Source organism: Porites lutea, chromosome 5 (genome assembly GCF_958299795.1).
Source record: "Porites lutea chromosome 5, jaPorLute2.1, whole genome shotgun sequence".
Lineage (NCBI taxonomy): Eukaryota > Metazoa > Cnidaria > Anthozoa > Scleractinia > Poritidae > Porites > Porites lutea.
In genome coordinates this window covers 24030017-24047812 of record NC_133205.1, presented here as the reverse complement: position 1 = coordinate 24047812, position 17796 = coordinate 24030017, and the positions used below count along the sequence as shown (strand labels likewise).

The 17796-nt window shown below is 37.3% G+C and overlaps 1 protein-coding gene across 2 annotated transcripts; it reads left to right on the top strand.

The window, feature by feature from the left end:
• Positions 1–1297: 1297 nt before the first annotated feature.
• Positions 1298–16825, top strand: LOC140937216 (tyrosine-protein phosphatase non-receptor type 9-like). 2 transcript variants are annotated; one of them, XM_073386752.1, is made up of 11 exons: positions 1298–1350; positions 1445–1588; positions 5249–5338; positions 7197–7321; positions 8081–8186; positions 8760–9220; positions 9944–10034; positions 11123–11192; positions 11670–11748; positions 13025–13172; positions 14506–16825. In XM_073386752.1, the coding sequence occupies exons 1-11, from the start codon at positions 1315–1317 to the stop codon at positions 14962–14964; spliced, it is 1809 nt and encodes a 602-aa protein (XP_073242853.1). In that variant the 5' UTR covers positions 1298–1314; the 3' UTR covers positions 14965–16825. The 2 variants fall into 2 exon arrangements, with proteins under 2 accessions (XP_073242853.1, XP_073242852.1); XM_073386751.1 differs by lacking the exons at positions 7197–7321; positions 8081–8186.
• The last annotated feature ends 971 nt before the right edge of the window (positions 16826–17796 follow it).

Here is a 17796-nt window from a genome sequence, read left to right as displayed (position 1 = left end):
TTCAAGACTTGTCAATTTGGAGGATCTCGGTTCTAAAATAACATCTAGTAAACCGGCCGTTTTCTCCTTGTTTGCTGTTTCTTCTTGTTTTGTTTCATTTATATTCAGTTTTTTTCTGGAGACGCAAGACTTATTCGACTTAATGGAATTGGCTACCACTTTGAAATATCAAGTAGCCAACTAGATCCTACAAAAAAAAGAGTTAATTTCATGCCCAGGCAGTAACTATGTTTCGGTTATTCTGCATTGATTGTTAAACGCAACTTCGAGCAAACCATCCATTTGAATGTTTCTTTTCTTTACTTTACTTTAACTGAAAATCGATCTAAAAACTAGTATCGCTCTGCAATCCTATTTTGCCGCCAGTATTCAAATTTAAGAGTCTTTACATCGGGAGGTTATTTTTAAACACGACTTATAAATCCTTTTAAACCGGTAGAAACTTTGACTACAATTAACTTTTGGAAGGTAGTATTAAATTGAATCCCGTATTTACGAGAGGAGTTAAAAAACATTGAAAGTTGAACAGGAAAGTTAATAACCCTGGGAGTAATAAGCGAGCAAACTGTTTCTAAGCCTTCAAGTTAGCAATCGAGTACTTGGTTAGTTGATAACGGTAATAAGGGCCCAACAAAGTTCTATTATTTTGATTTACCTGGCAGAGCTATTTCTACTAAGAAATGAAATAATTATGGCAATAAGAAAGAAAATCTGTACCACACCTTCCTCCAGTGTTGCTCCTCGGTCCCCTCGTGGCTGTGAGAAAACAACCCATTCAAACCTTTTATAACAGCCGTGGCCAGGTGACTTTTTTGGTGCGAAAATACCTTCGCAGGCTCCTGACCTTCGACTTTGCTAGAGGGAGGGGTAGGGGGGTTGACGTCGTTGTTTTAAGCACTTTTTGGAATACACATATTTTTCGAGATTGGTAAAGATCATCATTAGGATATTACAACCACTTTTATGTTTTTTCTATCATTAGGATTTATTTATTTATTTATTTTTTTTTTAACCTCTTGGATTTTTTATCCCGTTACTCGTTTTCTTGTTACTCCGTTACTCGTTACTCCGTACTGCGTTACTCTGTTTAGTAACATCCCCGCTTAAGTTGATTTTGTGACACTTATTCACAATCAAACTTCGCTACTCTGTTGCTTTACCTGTTATCACTGACATTCTGTGGAGCAGCTGTTTTGAAAGTTATGAACCAAAAGACCCTCGTTAAGCGCATATGAAGTTATAAGGTGTGAAAGTAGGGACCATGGGTGCACTAAGTGTGTACATACATAAAGGTTCCTTCAACCATTTGCAAAGATGGCGGAACTCGTGCGTTCTGAACAGGAACAAGAAGTGAGTTAATCTTATGCAGGCCAATACCCTGTAATCCCTTCTTATTATTTCATTCTAAAACATAATGTCTTGTTTTTTTCGTCCTCTATCACAGGCAATCGCCATTTTCTTGCGAGAAGTTAACAAAGATCGTTCCGAAAATGGATTGAGTCCCGTAGGAACTTCCACAGCCTTGTTGTTTCTCACGGCCCGAAAATTTGACACTGAAAGAGCGGTTAACTTGTATCGACAGTACCAGGTGAGTTTGAAAAAAAAAGCTGCGACGTGATATTATTTTATTTAGTTTAACAAAGTGGGTTTTCCCGCCTTGGAACTTAAAAACGCGCATCGTAGGATCAATGTAAGTCTTATGTTGTTTGCTGCAAAGAGTTTTTGACAACCGTCGTAAATCCTGCCCAATTGATCTATTCAGTTCTGTAGTCTCTGTTGCATTTAGTTTTAATTTATTTAACACAGCTATAGATGTAACAGCGAATTTTAACCACGAGTTTAGGCTGAATTCACCCTTGGAAATCATGGAAAAAAAGAACAAAATTAATTTTAATAATTTTTTCCTGGGTACGACCTGTGAAATCACTTATTCTAGAGACTTCGAAATGCTTTGATCAATGCTCTTAAAGCTCTGATAATCGCCTTTTCTTATACTGGACTAGTACGAATTTAGAAAAGAAAAGAAAAACAAAGTATTTCTCATCTGTTTTTTATTGAGTATTCTTTATGTTCAAATATGTGTGTCATGGAGAAAAGAAGTGTGAAATCACAAAAGTTTGATGTTATGAATCTTTGGGATTGGTTGAAATACTCCGAAAGGGCAAGATGAAAATGCCTGCTTGCCAAAATTCAGAGTCTTTGTGGAAATTGGTGGTGAGATATTGGCACTGCTATGCTCTCCTAAACCTGTACAAACCCAATGGCTTGGATCATAGCATTCATGATCCTTGTCAAATTTGGAGGATTTGTATGGAGCCCTCAGAGCAAAACATTGTTTATACATCACTTTCAAAGTCCACTAAGTCTCTGATTTTTAAATGATAGCTCAACAACATTGATTGTCCTGCTCTCAATTTATGGTTCTTCAAAATGTAGAGGATAGAGCACTGCAGCACCAATGCAGAGGCCATGGATTCAAATCCCATTGAAGCCGGGGGGGGGGGGGAAGGGTACTCCCATACATTATCTATACGGGTATGTGCGGCTAATTGGGTCGTGATTTTGAAGCTCCTGATATAGATTAGGGTATCCATTTAAGAGGCATTTTCTAGAATGGGGTGTAATATTTCAAACGCACGAAAGCTCCTGAGTTTTGTAAGCAGCCATTTGAAATTATTCAAGGACCAATTGCTTTTAAAAAAACGGTTCAATGCGTTAACAAGCAAACTGTTGTACTCTTGTTGCACCCTGTGTTTTAGCATGCAGGGCAGGCGTATTTTGGCGCGAGCCGCGAGCGCTGACTCCGCCATCTTGGATAAATAGGCGCGCACTAGTCTGGAACAAGTCCATAATGTACCCAAGGGAGATGGAGACGGGCTCAAAAGAAAGGGATGGGGGAGGAGAAGGAAAATCATTAGCTTAGGAGCATGTTTCTGTGCATGGTGAGAGATTTTGCATCATAATTAACAGCATTGTATCCACATGTACAGAAAACGTAATCCGGAGGATTATGAAGAAGCGTTTATTTCATCTATAAGTCAAACAAATAAAGAAACATCTTTTTTTAAAAACAGAGCTATTTCAATTTATAAACTTTCTAAAATGGAGTATAAAAAATTGGCCCATTTCTAGAATGGGGTATCAGTTTTAGGGTGAATTCTAGAATGGGGTATAAAAAATTGGCCCATTTCTAGAATGGGGTATCAAATTTGGAGTCCCAGAGGGCACATACCCACCCAAAAAATACCCAAGTGCCCCCACCTCCGGGCACTGAAGCCCTGAAATTTTTTTGGGCTTAGAGGGACACAGTCAGGCTTGGGACCATGCTGACCTGGACATTAGGCCAACCACTTTTGAAAAGCATTTAAGAGGACCTTAAATCAAAGGTACATGTAAAATTCCACATTAATTTTGCCTAGTGTTTCATTGGAACTTTGATCTTTTACTGAAAATCTTTTCATCTTTTACTCATCCTATAGTATTATTTTATCACATTTTGCCACTTGTACATCTCCAGAAATGCAACTTTTTTGTCTCCCAAAATTTTGTATAAGCAATGTTTCCATTTTCTTGTGGGAAGGCTGTAATACTCAAGAGAAATAAAAAACAAAGGTTATGCAAAGTTTGGAGGGGCAAATAAGGTGTATTATGGGAGATGTGCAAAAGGCAAATTTGGCTAGAAACAGTATGGATGGCATATCTTGTGATATGCAAATCAGCTAAGAAATGGTTTCTAATGTCCATGTGAATCAGCTGACTGTGTCCCTTTTAATTTGTCATTGCTTGATTCATTTCCCCTTGGACCCAATAAATATCAATCTCTAGAGATCAAAGTAAAAAAAAAATTCTCAAAAATTTGCCTTACTTCCAATTGCTACCAAATTAGGTGCACAGGAAGTGGACTATTCAAGCCATACACCTTAGTGCCTAAACTTTATTTTGACTTAGCCTGCGATCATGCCCTCTCCCTTTACCTCTGTAATCTGTTTTCGGGAGGAGGGCATGATACATTTCTTTCACAGATCACATGCAAAAAAGCCAGAATCTGGACTTTTTTCTGATTGGATAGGAAACAATTCGGATGATTTGCGCTGTTCCGATTGACCAAAACGCCGCCATCCGTTAGTTGTTGTTGATTTCAGTCTGCATTTTTGCTTGCGTAATGTGCAGTGAATACACACGCGAGTTCGTTATGAAATTTCCGGCCAACTCAGTTTTCTTGAATTCAAAAAATGTCTAAACAGAAATTTCATTCATTGAAATATTTTCCATTTCATCGTATGCTAAACATTGCAGTCAAGAATTCACCGATCATTTGAATGCAATTTGAAAATACCGGCTACAAGTTACAGAAGCGACAAACGGGTTCTCTATTCAAGTAATCAATTCATGAATGGAATCAACCTGGTTTGACTGTAATTCCTCCTTCAGAAACCTGAGAATTATTCTGAGCGATCTTCGCTTTCACGACACTTTTCAGTTCGTGAAAAATGGTGCTTCAGCCCAAATTTGTTTCACTGCTTTCGGCACAGGACAAAGTCAGAGAGCTTTTACCCTTTTACCAGTAAATCCTTTATTATTTGTAGCTGTTAAATAAAGGTACGGCAGCTCCAGCTGGCAGTATTTCATCACAAAAAAGAAACATTTAAAATTTTTTTTTAGGAAGCGTCATCTGAACTTACTTAAAAATTTTGTTTTCCCTAAAATTGATTTCGAAAGAGACATTATTCCCACCAAAATTTAATTCCCATGTCGTAAACGCTGATTGGCTAATAACATGACAGGTGAAGTAGACGTTAGATTATGCAAATTAGGGGGCGGTTGATGGCTTGTTAAATGAATGTATCAGGCGCTATTTTTTTCAATCTCGAGCCAAAGAAGCAAAGAAGCAGAAAAAAAAACGCCTGATCTCAGGTTAATTGTGACTGGTCACTAGATACAATCAACTTTCCTTCAGAAAATTTCCAGGTGTTCACAGTTTTCTTAGTTTGACAGTAAATTTCCCAGATAGTGTCAATTTTCTCAATAGAAAAGAAAGCCCTCTATTTTTCAGTCTTTGCAAAAGCAAAGGTAAAAAAACAACTTCCATCAATTTTATTTGTTAAAACTATGAAGTGGAATTGTGTGTGAGTGGAGTACTGAAGACTTTCCATGTGATTGGTCGCAGCAAAAGTTAGCAGTACCCTGTTCCATTTCTTGTCTCTAGTACTGACTCTGCAACTAAAGTTTTTTGTGATTACTTTTTCAGTATGAACGCCGTTTGTATTTTTTACAAGAAGTTGCTCCTTATGATGACCCTCTGAGATCTGAATTACTTAGTGGAAAGTTTACAATTTTGGTGAGTGGCAGTATTTCATCAATCAGTTTGCTTATACAGTAGAACCCTGGTACAAACTCTGAAATAATAATAAACAGTAATAAATGTTATTTAGCCAGGGTTATCTCTTCAGCATAAAATGCTGCTATCAATGAGGGCCCTGGAAAAAATAAATAAATAAATAAAATAAAAATATCTATATATCTATATAAAACTAGCCTAAATTACAGTAACTAAAAATACACTAAAAGTTAAAAATACAAAAAGATTAAAAAAATGTTTAAAAAGCTAAAAAACAGCAATTAAAGTGCATTTAAAAGCTAAACTAATAATATGTTCCAAAATACGAGTTTTAAAAATCACAAAAGCAGTTCGAGGTAGCAGGGGTTTCAGTCATCGGGATTGATTGAATTTTCAATTCGTCACTTAAATATTTGACACTGACAAGAGGGGTCACCAAGAACTGATTTTTTTTGTTATATTTAACTTAACAGTTATATGTCATTTGTTGGGTCAGGAAGCCTTCTTTGTCGGGTCATTGAGCCGAGACCCATCTCTTATCTGGAACACTGTTAAAATTTCTTAACCTAGATTGATTCTCTATTTTCTTTGTCTCATAATTAGGGCTAGGAGACAAAGGAGATAAAAAATCAACTTAGCTTAAAAAATTCTAACCTGAATATATTTTGATATGTAACATTTAAGTTTAACTACCGTTACCATCTCCCATGGAAAGAAGGAGAGATTTTTATAGACTTTAGTCATTGTTTACTCTTGGCTAGGTTTATATCTTTAGTTGCAAATACAAAAGTTGAAAACCATCTATTGTAGAATATATTTAATATCAAGTTACAGACAACTTTATAATAATGAAAAACAAATTTCAATTATTAAAGGAATGGAAAAATGTTTTGAAGAAAAGTGGAAAAAATTATTCAGAAAAGGCATTTATTTGGGTGAACTCTCCTTTTTTCCCCTGTTTTTTTTTTTTTTTTTTTTAATCTAATATGAACAGATCCAAAAGACAAAAGAAAAAAGTTATTCTACGCAATATCCTGTCTGGCAACCTTACTATCAATTTGTTAATTAATTTTGCTTTTTTTGTATTAAGTGTAAAGGGGTTTCAATAAAAGTTGAAGTAGCCAGCAGGTTTGAATAGAGTAACTGACTGCATTAACAAGGCGCTGTTGGTCCCCTTTTTTGTAGGGGGGATGGAGAAGGTCTGGGCGTGTTCTGCCTCAGGAAATTTTGAAATTTCAAAGCCCTAAAATACAAGTTTCAGTAAACTGGGGATTAAATTTCAGGACAAAAGAGCGTGTTTTTCATTCAAGAAAATGTAGCTTTCAATTTATCAGTCACACAATCAATTCCTATGAGCAATGAATAAAATGATGAAAACTAAAATAATTACGTACTTTTGCACGTAAACAAATTGTGTGTAAACCTATAAAGAAACCTATCAAAAAAATGAATGAAATGTAGCATTCACATCACCAAAGAATAACATAAAACCAGTGGGCCTTTATGAAAACTCATCAACGATACGTTTTTGTTAACAACGTTATTCAGACTAGTTGCTTCTTCATCCTAGAAAAAAAGTAGCCAACCTCATGAGCAAAGTAGCCAACGCGTTTCATGGGGTGCTTATTGAAACCCCAGATTGTGTTTCTTCAGTATTTAAGTGTCTATGCTTAGTATGTATTATGTGTGTAAGAAGCAAATAAATGAAATTTAAAAAGAGCAAAATCTCCCATCACATGTTATGGGTTACAGTCCTAAATGACAGCCCTGACCAGTAATTTGTTACTATTTTAAAAAAATGGTGATCCTTAGTAATAAAATTATTATGGGTTATGGATTTCATTGATTGCTTTAATAGAATGCACGTGATGCAGGGGGTGCAGCTATAGCAGTTTTTACAGCTAGACAACACTTTCCTGCTGCAACAACTCACAGGACCGTCATCCAGGGGATAGCGTTTCAGCTAGATGAGTGCCTGAAAAGGTGTGTCATGTGGTTAAAAAAGAAGCATAACGTTCTTTCATTCCTACTAGATGCCAAAGTGAAATTCACAAAAAAATTCATCATTGTCCATGAGTCCCAAATTGGAAAATGGGGCCATATGCTCTCTCCTTTCAGGTTTTTCTGTCCTTTCCTGCCATCACTGCCCCTGCCCATGACCTAAACCCTCCATTCCACTGTCATTTTGAATGTCTCTAGTGGTCCACCTTGCTTCCTTTTCCCTTCTGAAACCCAAGTGAAGGCCATAGGGGTTTTAGCAACGGCGATGGTGACGGCAACAAGAACATCAAAACAGCAGCAGGTTTATTAAGCAAAACAACAAGTTTGCTTGTGCATCACGCTTTTTTTTTGCCTTTATTGCACGACTATGACATTAAAATGCCTAATTTCACGTTTTATGGAGGACGTACACGAGTGACAATGAAATTTTCTTTCTCTTTCTAAACTTGAGTGCATTCCCCAATAAATCGACTTCAGGAAAATTTGCCTACATTGTTAGACATTTTCCGCGAATTGGAATAAACACAACAAAGTTTGAAAAAACACTAATTCATTTTAAAAGTGACATTTTCGCTGCTGTTGCTGTCATTGATGCTAAAACTCCCTATTGGGTGGATGTGGGATGGTGATTCATTGTCAGCACCATTACACACAGTTCCCTCTGAAGAAAATCATGATTATTATAAATGTCTTTTTGTGAAATCCTTTGAGAAAAAAATTGTCGCTCAACATTTTTTTCAGTGATGAAACACAGAAGAATGGACTGATTCTACTGTATGACATGACAGAATCTGGGTATCATAATTTTGATTACGGTCTTGCTCGAAAAATTTTGGACTTACTAAAGGTGCCTTATGTTTTTAATGTAACTGTGATTAATAATAATAATTATTTTTTTATTCACCTGTTGTGTCTTTTCTGGTCAACCTATAATTTGTCACTGTTAATGTTGCTGAAAACATAGAAAATACCAGTGGGAATTGTGTAAATTTGAAATAAACAGTTCTGTGACGGCAAATGGCGGCACATGATATCCGTGACTGCACAATAAAAACAACAACAAAACATTTCATCATACATGAGGCTGAATGACTCACAAGAGAAGAGAAAAAACTGAAACAAATGGTTTACAAAAACACTTGGGAAACTTGAAGAAAACTTGAGGTTATTTCACAGTGGCCTCATGCATGCCAATGACAAGGCCCGTGCGCATGCTCCTAATAAAACAAGGGGGAAATCCCCAGGACAGGATACCAGCAGTTACAAGTTCTCTACAGTATCATTGCATAATCTGACACATAATCTGACATGAGTAAACATACGACCCAAGCTGAAAAAAAGTCTGTTTTCTATGTACTGTAAGATAACGAAGTAGAACCGAACACTAATGACAATTTTTTCTTTTGTATATTTTACCCAGGGTGGCTATCCTGCAAGGCTTAAGAATGTTTTCATCATATCACCACCACTTTGGTTTAAAGCATTTCTAACATTGCTCACAAGCTTTCTTCAACAAAAACTCCGAGATAGAATTGAAATAGTACCTAGAGAGTCACTGGTACAGAGACTTCCACAGGCCTCAGTTCCTGAAAGCTTGGGCGGGATGCTCAAAGTGGACCATTTTGCCTGGTTAAACACATGTCTAATGTCATTTTCTGAATCGATGAAAGAAAATGGAGTAGTAAATGCAAGACAAGGTAACAGAGATTTGATTTACACTGAATCTTCCACAACTGGTGTTGACGCTGGGGTGACAGATGAAGGTGCATTGTCTGTTGTGGAATTCATGGAGCATTTAATGAAGCTGACACCCAAGGGAATTAAAAATGAGTTTGTTGATTTAAAGAGACGATCAGGCAATGGCAACTTTTACTCTGCAAAGTAAGTGGATGTCATGTTACTTTATTTCCTTTGCAAGCATAGTAGTTCTAGTGCTAGTGATCAATGTTGACATGCAGTGATGATGCCATCAGCTTCCATTAATTACAGTTACGGGAAATTAAAAATAGTTGTTAAGTACAACTAAGAATGCTCAGAAAAAAAATCCGAGCCCCCTAGCGGGAATCGAAGCCATGCCCTTCCAGATACCGGTAGGACCCACCAACTACTTATTGATGATCCAATAAAAATTAACCTTATTGAAATATTTTTAAAATATCCACACAATGGTTGAAAACCTAAAGGTACAAAAGTGTATAGTAGCTATTTGTGTTAGGCTTGAGGGAAAAAAGAAAAAGAAAAGAATGCAAAATTATTTGTCCCAAACTACTAGACACACTCTACATGTAGAAGCTATTAAACTTAAAGGCAATAAAGACATACAACATACAGAACTGGATACAACTTTTGAATCTGTGAATGAAAAGCGACTAGTATTTTTAATACCATTCTCATAAAAGTGCAGTACTTTCCCGTGGTACCAGCCACCTTCCTTATTGTTTAGTTAACTTTTAAGTGTACATGAGACTATAGGGTGTTCACTGAGAAGAACTGGGAATCTTTCATTTCAAGTATTTACATTACAACATTTTTTGTCAACTGAAAGTTAAAAAAAATAAAATAAAATAATATGATGTTATTTGAAGAGAGCTATGTCATTTGCAGATTACCAGAAAATAAGATGAAAAATAGATACCTTGATGTTTTATGTCTTGAAGAATCAAGAGTGAAGCTTAACGACTTGGATGGGAATACAGTAAGCTGCATGTATTTCAATCTTTGTTTTTGTTGTTGTAATTGTTGCACTGTATTTTGCTAATGTTGTGTCAAAACAGTGTTTTCAAATTATTTATTTATTAGAATCTTGAGAGATCCCAAACCCACTGTCTTTGACAATTTGCATGAAAATTTACTGCCATTGACATCACTTTACTTGTTGTAACCGTTTACTCTATTCTGACTATCATCTAGGCAAAAGGAGGCAACAAAACTATTTACAACCTTGTTTACAAATCAACATTCATGTACCGGCATATTACCGCACTTTTCACAAACATGCAAACTCTAAAGTTCAAAAGCCGCCTTCACAATTGCGTTTTTCGCTGCCATCAATCATAATTACTATCACACGCAACAAAACTTGAAACGCAGAAACACACAAAGCGGATCCAAATCTACCGATCACATCACAAACGATGACCTTTTGAACCCGTTAAAGTAAAGTTTTGTTTCCTAGGAGGTCCGTTAAGATGATTGACGGCAGCGAAAAACGCAATCGTCAGTTGGCTTTTGAACTTCACAATTCACATGTTTGTGAAAAGCGCAGTAACACAGGGTTCCTATTAATGCACACATGTGCATATCTTATGTGCAAAAATCGTAAGGCATTCTCCCTTCTTTAAACTGAAGAGTCCCAAGAATGTACAGGGACTGGCTACTACCATTACATCTTTGCAGCCTTTGGCCTCATGTACAGAATATGAAAGTCTGGACATTGTGGAGCATTAATTTTCAAAACAAGTGGGAAGTCTATTAACAGAAATAAATTGTCTCTGGTAGAAGCATGAAGTTCTCAGGTGTAAATGGTTTATATCAAAACACAAGCAAAAGCATTAATTTATGGACAGTACATCAAGTTCCTGTCATTCCCATTCAATAATTATTTTATTGAATCGTTAATTTAAGAGTTTCGACAATTTACTTGGAGCTCAGACATTATTATTATTATTATTATGAAATTATTATTATTATTATTATTATTATCATTATTATTATTACTATTATTATTTACAAAAGGGTAGCAACTTCCATACTATAAACTACATGTATGTTGTATTTCTGCAGAAATCAAACTATATACACGCAAACTACATGGATGGGTACAAGCAACCAAAGGCATACATAGCTACTCAGGGTTTGTATTACTTTATTCAACTTGATAAAATATTGCTGAAACAGTACATTATAACTTGGGAATTTGACTCATGAGTGGAGAGTAGTGGGTTTTCAATTTCCATATTATCATAAAACACCAGAATTTTTTTTCTGGAAGTTCTTTGTGTTGCACGGAATTATACCAATATGGTGTGAGAAAATTAGGCTCCAAACAGTAGTCAACAACAGTTAATTGGTTTATGGTTTTGTGGCTTGCTTGCAAGGCCTTTTTGATGGGTCATCACGTAATAAAATTAATGTTTATGAGATGTGGTGCTCACAGTTTTCTTTCTCTGTTAGTAAAACAAAGTTTCAATTAAATTTTTGTGCATTCAATGCTCACTTACAGTGTATAAAACACAATATAGTTTTTAATGCTTTTCCTTATTTATTTATTTATTTATTTATTTATTTATTTATTTATTTATTTATTTATTTATGTATCTTTATTTACAAGGACCACTTCCCAACACTAAAAGTGACTTCTGGCAAATGCTGTGGGAGCAACAAGTCTATGTCATTGTCATGGTAACGAGGTAAACATGTGAAATTTTTCAGGCCTTCAAGTACAATTTTGCACAATAATAATTGTTTATTTATCGCATTATAATAAATTATGATATTAATTATCAGAATTATTATTGATCCTACTTGATGTTTTCTCTTCAAACTGAAGGGAAAGAAAAATATACACCTGGGCTTTGATTTTTATTAATCAATAACAAAGCCCTTTCAAGATGAAACTTACTTCGCGAGGAAGCCATGTTAGCCCTGCCTTGCTACCAAGAGATTTTTGTTTAATCCGTTAACTGATGAGGCACCTCTTAATAAACTATTACTTTTTTCGCAAATTTTAATGTGATCAGTTAGCATAAATCTATTGCCACCACTGGGAAGAGCGTCTTAAAATCTGTAAAGTTGCCAAGTTTGAGAGTGATAGGATAAAGAGTAATGAATATATGACTCTGCTTTTGACAAAATTTGAAAGGCTTTTGTAAAACTTTCAGCACTGTCTTCGCTCGTTTCTAAACACTTGGCAAGTTCGCTAATTTTAAAGTGATCTTTCTAACAGCATTCATAAAATTACTCTGGCAGTACCCTGTCAGAAGTTGGAACAACTGTGCAAGGATGTATTGGCAGACCTGATATTATTAGTGGAAGGCAAACCTTTGACGTCCTAGATACAGTAGAACATCGACATAATGAAGTGCTGTGGAAAATGCATGGCAAAATATTTTACTTGGAGCGCCATGCCATAAAATTTTGTTGCCTTAACTCAGGGGCACCCAACGGCAATTTTCGGGAAAATATCTCTTCGGAAGACGATTTGAGATCTAGAATTTTCGGAGCATTTGTTGTAAAATTTCTTGCTTAGCTTTGCTTGCCTGCCTCTCCTAGGGTTTTCGAACATCTGCAAAATGGTATAATTACTCATTTTTAACGGATTTTGACCCTAAAAAAGGCCACCTAGAATTTTCGGGAGCCTTTTCCTGGATGAAATTTTCGAGAAGGTAAGTTTTGATCCCTATAATTTTCGGATCACTAGATTTTCAGCTAGGAAATCCGAACAGATGAAAAGTTTTTAGGGGATAAAAATATGCCTATATCTACTGTCTGAATACTAACATACGTTCAACAATGATATGTTAAGTGGTTTTAAACTATATCCTCGTTGGGTGCCCCTGTTAACTGGGAAAAAGAATACCTTTTTGCACAAAATAACTTTCTTACAGTAGTAAATTAATTACTATGTATGTACATGGCCTCTCACTGCTTCTTACTCATAGGTTGTTGCCTTTTTAATTTCTCAAGGTGCTTCGAGAGAAGTCGAATGAAATGCATCCAGTATTGGCCAGAAAACAGTGAAACAAACCAGTTTGAAACAGTTGATGTGGCTCATCAAGAAACTCTAGAATTTGAAGATCATGTTGAGAGGACATTTTCTCTGAGACACAAAAAGGTAATCATGGCATATTTTACTGCAGAGACAGTACACAGTTGTCTAGTTGGACACTTACGTCCAGAAATCCTAGCAGCTTGGAATTTAGGTACTTCATATAAGACACAGTTGTTATTTGTAGTGTCCATGTCGCTTCATGCTTGACAAAATTGCTTGCGTTTAGCTTGGGATTAGGGCTATGGGACACTTCGTGATATCTATCATAAAAGGATGAATCTTATTCAGAGGGAGCTTATTGTAAGCAATGACCACGGCCACGGCAGTGAAAACGTCGCTAAAAAAATGAATTTGCGTCTTTAAAGACTTTATCGCGTCTATTTGAACCCGCTCAATTTGTCAAATATACAAATGTAGGCGATTTTCCTCGAGTTGAATTCTTGAGGACTTTTTGCAGGTTCAAAAAAGGGAAGGAAAATTCCTCTTCGTATGTTCGCCTCCTGTATAAAACGTCGCATTAGTTGGTTTTACATCGTAATCATGCAATGGACGTCAAACCAATGTACTAAACCAATCCTGGACATATCTGTAGCTAGTCAGTACAGTAGGGTGGTTACATCCGTAGCGGCAAGGCTGATATTCATTCCCTTATAAACGTCTTCCCCACAGGCTGTTAGGTCCTCAGATTTTTCACACCTTCGCACCACTCGTCACGCAAGGACGGGGAGCACTGCGTGACTCCGGCCCGAGCGACCGCAAAGGAGACTAGCCTTGTCTCCGCCACTGTGTTCAGTTGTCCCTTTAGACATTCGTAGCACAAGGTCTGTTTCACATAAATTTTGCATTGTCCGCGAGTGGGTCATTTGCACACACTTCTAAGCCCCATCGGTGGCCGTGGTGGTTGCATGAAACTGTTGCTGAACCCTTTCCCCACCCCCCGTGGGCCATGGAAATGTGTAACAGTTTGTACCAGAACGTTGTCGCAAATGTTATATGGTTTTTACGCCTCCTTGGCCTGCCAGTAATTATATATCATTATGAATTCGTTCTTTCTCGCTTGTTTGTATGTTCTATTTCAAAAATATGATTATTTTATAGACTATGCGCAGTATAAATAATTGATAATAAATAAATAATGAAAATAAAATTATTTCAATTTGTGTCAGGTCAAAATTGCGTAGACCGACGATATTTACAAAATACTACAACCTTGATTTCACGGTGCATTGCTTCCGTTTATTACAGAATGTGTAACTTATTACAAAGTGCCGCAACACTTGTAACAAAGTGTGTCATTATTACAAAACGTCCCAGAACAAAAATACTTGGCATTTAATGTCACGATAAAAATGCAAATTTTCTTATGTACATATCCATATCCATTTTTTAACCTTAGTCTGGAGAAACGCGAAGGATAACTCATTTTCAAATGACTTCGTGGCCAGATTATGGAGTGCCTTCTTCAGCAGAATCCTGCCTTCATGTGATTGGCCTTGTTCGTGAGGCCCAAACAGATGCGGTGCAGGCCTTGGGGTCAACATGGAAGGGACACCCCAGAGGCCCTCCCATTTTAGTGCACTGTAGTGCAGGCATCGGTCGCACAGGGACCTTCTGCACGATTGACGTCAACGTGGCTCGTTTGAGCGACGTGGGCAAGTGTGAGATATTCAACACAGTGAAGCATTTTCGGGCTCAAAGGGCCTTGACTATTCAAACAGTTGAACAGTACGAGTTTTGTCACCTGGCCATTTTAGAGCATGCCCTTAACATGCCAAGTACAATGCAAGAAGAAAAAGAGGCCATCAGAGACTTCTTAGAAGGCTGGAAAATGCAACTGAGGGACTCAACTGACTGATGAGTGGATAGTTGATGTTTGCGGTGCGAAGGTTGCTGATGTACCCCCTGGTCTCTGTAGTCATAGTGTATCCTTAGATGACAATACATGCTCCACTCATCAGAGACCTTTAGATTCTAAGACGAGAACGACTACGAGTACGAGATTTTCTTGATACATAGTAGTGCACGCGCGTGAACCAGCGTCATTTTGGTGGGAAAACGTAGCCGTCGTTATTCTACCACGAGTTATAACGAGAATATCGTAGTGCGCTTTCCATTTACCAAGAAATTCCGGTTCGGAATTTTCCGTGCGTTCCACTGAAAATTCCCGGGGATTGGTGGGATTTTGAAAAGGTTGTCCTGTTTTCCCGCTGGAAACTTTCCGGTGGAAATGCATGTTCCAGTCACGAGTTTTCAGAAGGAATCACCAGTTCCAGGCTATCCACGGCGATATCTGTGTCACCATTTTGAATTTTAATGATGAGAGCATGAAAGAATGGAACTTGTGGCAAATGGAGCACGTTCTTAACTCGTTGGACCTCTCCATGGAAGTTTCTCAAAGTTTTTGGTAAATGAAAAGCGCCCGTAGTCATCGAAACAAGTAATCAAATGTTAGAAGACTTACCATTTTAGGATCAGGGAAGGGCCTATCCTCCTTCATTAGAAATAACAGTGCCAACTTTTCTGGTGGAAAAAAGTACAACGAAGCTTTCTGGGGTGCCTATTTTTTTTAGAATACAGTCGACTCCCGATAACTCGAACCTTCAAGGGAAATTGAAAAAAGTTCGAGTTATCGGGAGTTTGAAGCAAATAACCGGAAGTAGGGAAATGAGCAAATGGATTCTGAGGGAATGCAATTAAGCAACAAAGTATACAGAGATAGACACTGAGTTTGAACTGGAGTGACAAAAAAGGAAAGACAAAGAATTGACTCGGTTGTTTTAAAATAAATTCAACGTTTCGGACTTCAATACACGGTCTCCTTCCCAACTTGTCACGTGCTTATAACATGGTTCGAGTTATCGAGGGAAAAATTGTATAGAAATGATTTGAACGGAAACAAAAATTACTTCGAGTTAGCGGGAGGTTCGAGTTATCGAGGGTTCGAGTTACCGAGGGTAAAATTACAGTAAATGTAAGAAGGAAATCCAGCGGAAATCGACTTTGGTTCGAGTTAGCGGAAAGTTCTAGTTATCGCTGGTTCAAGTTACCGAGGGTAAAATTACAGTAAATGGAAGAAGGAAATCCAGGGGAAATCGACTTTGGTTCTAGCCTCCCACGCAGACGTTCTTACGGGTTCATCACGCAATGACGAACCCCCTAAGAAAGTTTGCGTGGCAGGCTACTTAGGTTCGAGTTAGCGCGAGGGTCGAGTTATCGGGAGCTGAACTGTACGTGAAAAAACTTTGTTACCTCTCGTCCTTGTAGTCGTCCTGGTCCTGGAATCTGAAGCCGTCTGTAATTTCTTTTGATGTGAGGATAGTTGGCCTCTGATATTTTTGCCACATACGTCTTCTGTTATCTGTAATTGAGTAGACAGGTGGCAAAATAGACTCATTTTCTGTTATTAATAACAGAATAGAAAAGCTAGAACTTAAACGTTTTATATTAATCTGTTCAGGGAGATTTTATTTTAAGTTATTCTTAGTTCTTTCTTGGTTTTACTCGTAAAACGTTTCTGTGATACGTTTTACATCAAGAGCAATACTTGCTTAATCTGAGTAAATCTCCTTAGCATTTTCTTAACTGTAGAGCATGCTGGAAAGACAACAACAGTTCTCTAGGACATGAGCTGTTCATTTGTACTTTGATAGATCATAAGTAGGGGCCAAACGCTTAGTATTCGATCAGCACACTAGTATATAGGAAGTATTAGGTACTAGCAGAAACTCATAAGGGGTTGAATCAACCCCTTATGAGTTTCTGGTGCTAGAAGCGGATCAATTTAGGATTTTGGAAAACTGCCCACCTACCCCTCCCCTAAACCATCGTTATCACTTACTTCTCACTTAGGGTAAAATGTTTGCGTAGGGGTGGGGTAGGTGGGCACTAGAAATACCTAAGATGACAGCAATTTACTCCAGGAAAAGGTTCTGGGGAGGGGATGGCGACTGTCCCATATTCATTTATAGTTGGGCCATGCCACAGAAACAGGGTTACTAAGCAGCAAGCAGTAATGTACTTTGCATGCTCTTGCTTATCAGTTCTTGGAACTAACACTTTTTTGGTGACATTTTTTGTAGCCTGCAGGCGTTATTTTTTCGCATTTTTCAGGCGAGCGAAGGCAAGCGCGAAGCAAGCGAGGAGCGCCAGACACGGGCGACTGGGAAAGGTGCGCGCACGTGTCCCGTGTCTGCCGTGTCTAGCTCGCCTGAAAAACGTGAAAAATGGCGCCTGTTCTCCAAACTAATTTTTGTGTGGTCATTGAGCGTATCAATGCAAAATTAGTTAAGTAAGTTTGGATTTGTTAGTTTTCTTGTAAATATCTTTTATTAATTAGTTAGTATATTTTATGATCATCAGACAGTACAAACTGTTATTAATTTTAAATTAAAAGGGTGCTACCATTATTAATGGCCCCAGAGGTGCTAACCAGTGAGACTCAGTCTTGATAGTCTGTATATGGCACATTAATGAGGTAACTGGCTAGAATAAACGAAAAAAAGGGAATGTAAATAATAGCAAACCAAGCATTGATTTGGGTGCGATTTAATAAATATAGAAAAGTTTGTTTCCAATCCTGAGCGAAAGTCACGTACTGACAATTCAGTCCAGGAAAAACGAAAAAAATTCTAGGAAAGGACAACTCAGGCAATTCTGCAATAAGACGAAAGGAAAGTCTACGAAAAAT

Coding starts and splice junctions, on each gene's coding strand:
- LOC140937216 (XM_073386752.1), top strand. CDS start 1,315: ATGGCGGAACTCGTGCGTTCTGAACAGGAACAAGAA. Junction 7,322..8,080: donor CTAGATGAGTGCCTGAAAAG/GTGTGTCATGTG, acceptor CATTTTTTTCAG/TGATGAAACACAGAAGAATG. Junction 13,173..14,505: donor TTTCTCTGAGACACAAAAAG/GTAATCATGGCA, acceptor TTTTAACCTTAG/TCTGGAGAAACGCGAAGGAT.